General features: G+C 48.7%; 1 protein-coding gene across 1 annotated transcript in view; it reads left to right on the top strand.

The window, feature by feature from the left end:
* The first annotated feature begins 528 nt into the window (after nucleotides 1–528).
* UBR2 (ubiquitin protein ligase E3 component n-recognin 2) overlaps nucleotides 529–2,928 on the top strand; it is a 135,872-nt gene continuing 133,472 nt past the window's right edge. The window contains exon 1 of the mRNA XM_011960442.1: nucleotides 529–904. Coding sequence (XP_011815832.1) covers nucleotides 827–904 — 78 coding nt within the window. The 5' untranslated portion in view covers nucleotides 529–826. The remainder of the gene's footprint in view (nucleotides 905–2,928) is intronic.

Raw genomic sequence — 2,928 nt, 5'->3', positions numbered from 1 at the left:
AAATGTTTTTAAACATGTTTCAAACCTTCAAAAACCTGGGTAATGTTTACCTCCATTACTTGTATAAAAGATGAAGGTTCGATGGATGACAGGACATAGAACCACAGGAATAGAATGTAATTCATTCATTCCTTTGACAAGGATTTGAGTGCCTACCCTATGCCAGACTGGCAAGTCCTTGAGGGTCTACCACGTGCCAGGCAGTGTTCTTGAAGCTGGGGATACAAAAATGAACAAACGAGATTTGGGGAATAAAACTACAATTCCCACAGTGTCTTGCTTTTTGGCTTTTTTCCAGGGGGCCCTACTTTCCACGACTCTCTTCCCATGATTCTCGTTGGGCAGAAAAGCCCCGCCCGCTTATCTGCCATTTAAGCCGCGCCCCTTGGAAATGGACTACAACTCCCACAATGCATTCGAGGGGCCCCGTATCAGGGCGCCACCTCTTTCCCGGCTTTGCTGGGACGACTACAGTACCCAGAACGCTCTGCTTCGCCTCCTGGGTGTTATCGCCCCTTTCCCGGTGCAGGACGCGGCAGTGGCTAGCCAGAGTGTCAGGCCTGGGGTTTTCTGTGTCCTTCCCTGGGTCAGGGACGAGCCACTGACTTGACTCTTGGGCGCTAAGCTTGGGAGGGAGCGCAGGAGGCCGCTGTCCTTCCTTTCCGGTTCACGTCACCCTTCTCTCCCTCTCTTGCTCCACCTGCAGCCACTTGGACGGCTCCGGGACTGATTGCCTGGGGCAGGGGTGGCAGTCGAGGCCGCCGGGGCCGTGGTGAGGCTGCAGCTCCCCCGGCGGCGGTAGCACAGGGGAGGAGGAGGAGAGAAGATGGCGTCGGAGCTGGAGCCAGAGGTGCAGGCCATCGACCGGAGTTTGCTGGAATGTTCGGCCGAGGAGATTGCGGGGGTGAGTGCCGGGACCCGGGCGGGTACGTCCGCCCCTCGCAGGCCGCGCCCGCGGGGAGGAACTGACTCCTGGACGCCCTGGAGCAGCCCGGCCCAGACTTGGGGAAACAGCTGTGCCGGCCCTCGCCTTGTGGGGTAACAGCCCGGGGAGGCCACCGATCCTGCCCCTCTCTTTCCATTTTCAACAGCTCCCAGAGCTGCGCTGTGCACTAACTGCGTTTACTTTCCCTTTCTGCCCAGGAGAGCGCACGGCTTTTCCATCATACCTCCTTTCCCCTAGCCGCCCATTAAGTCTCCCAACACAAGGGCCTTTGCCCTTTATATATATCAGCTCTTGGAAGAGGAGGAGAGACGCTTCTTGTGTTTTTGGTATAATCGCCCTACTTTATCTAGTTGATTGCTTTTCCTGAGACAAGCGGAGCCGTGTGCTCCTCCGACTAAACATGCCACCCTAACCGAGCCCCTACTTTGTTTTTGGGACTGCCCCAGGCACCAAGAAGGGAAACGACACTACCCTTCGTTACCCCTTTCAGTGCCCTTTTTTTTTTTTTTTTGCACCGGTTTGATTAGTTGACAACGTTGATGCATGTGTGGAAAGTTTACTGAGTATGAGAAAGTAGTCGTGGAGGCTGGAAAATTTTAAAAATATTTTTTCCAGGAGTTAGGGGTAATTGGATGGAGAACAAATGTTATATAACGTTGATAGAGCAGTTTTCAACAAATACTGTATAAGCTAAACGTGAGAATTGGTCACAGTGTAGTAGGAGCAGTTATGCTCCAAACGTAAAACCATTCAAACGCAGTATTGCATTAAAACTATAATATGAATATTCTGGTGTAAATAGCAGAGATGTAGAGTAATAAACTCGACAGCATCTTTCCCCAGTAAGGACAGGGAACACCCATTAGAAGAGATTGCCCAGAATGATTATGAATGGACCAAGACAGTTTGGGCCCCACCTCTAAGACCTCCAGTTAAAAAGGCTGCTAGGAAGGGAGTGACCCGTGAATAAAACTCAGCAATCTGAATGCTACGAACAAAATTTGGGATTGGGGGCACTGTGGAGCTGTTGGTCAGTGAGTAGTTATTTTGCGTGAATTGATGAGGACCTTAAGCGCAGGTAGAAGGAAATGTCAGGAGTAGAGGTGAGAACTTTAAAGAAATACGTTGTTAAATGCTGAATCTTTGCTTGTTTGGGTGTGTTTTGTTGTTGTTTGTTTTTGTTTTTGAGATGGAGTTTCACTTTTGATGCCCAGGTTGTAGTGCAATGGCGTGATCTCGGCTCACCGCAACCTCCGTCTCCCCGGTTCAAGCGATTCTCCTGCCTCAGCCTCTCGAGTAGCTGGGATTATAGGCATGCACCACCACGCCCGGCTAATTTTGTGTTTTTAGTAGAGATGGGGTTTCTCCATGTTGGTCAGGGTGGTCTCGAACTGTCAACCTCAGGTGATCCACCGGCTTGGGCCTCCCAAAGCGCTGGGATTACAGGCGTGAGCCACTGCTCCCTGCCTTGGGTGTGTTTTTTTAAACCTACTTACTTGTTTAGCCTAGGTCTGTTTTCATTTACTTTCTACTTAATATTGCACACAACTCAAGGAATTTCTGCCTTTCGTTTATCAGAGATTTGAAAAAAGAAATGAAAGCAGTGTTACAAGTAAACTGTTAAATAGTAATGACAGCTGTTTGCTCTCCATGCCTCTTCTAATTGATATCTGTTGCTTACCTCAAAGTACTGTTATGGGTTTTTTTCTCTCACTGAATTTTGTGTCTTGGCCCAGTGATAGAGGGTACAAATTCCGTTATCCTATTCTAAAAGTGCAAACTATCAGGTGATAGGAGGTTCTCCAATTTGTAGAGGCCCCTGAGAAAACTGGTTATAAAAGTAGTGCTGGAGGCCAGTACTCCTAGTTCTTGTTAAGTGAAATTCTCAAGCAGATGCAGTAGGGAAAAATCAAGGGAAATGCAACAAAAAAATTATTAACTTGGACTTCATTTGAGTTTGTGAAGATCACAATCTGAGCTAC

The sequence above is a fragment of the Colobus angolensis genome, unplaced genomic scaffold, assembly GCF_000951035.1.
Source record: "Colobus angolensis palliatus isolate OR3802 unplaced genomic scaffold, Cang.pa_1.0 Scaffold51, whole genome shotgun sequence".
Lineage (NCBI taxonomy): Eukaryota > Metazoa > Chordata > Mammalia > Primates > Cercopithecidae > Colobus > Colobus angolensis.
The sequence above is the reverse complement of the archived record's forward strand: the minus strand, read 5'-3'. Positions and strand labels throughout refer to the sequence as shown.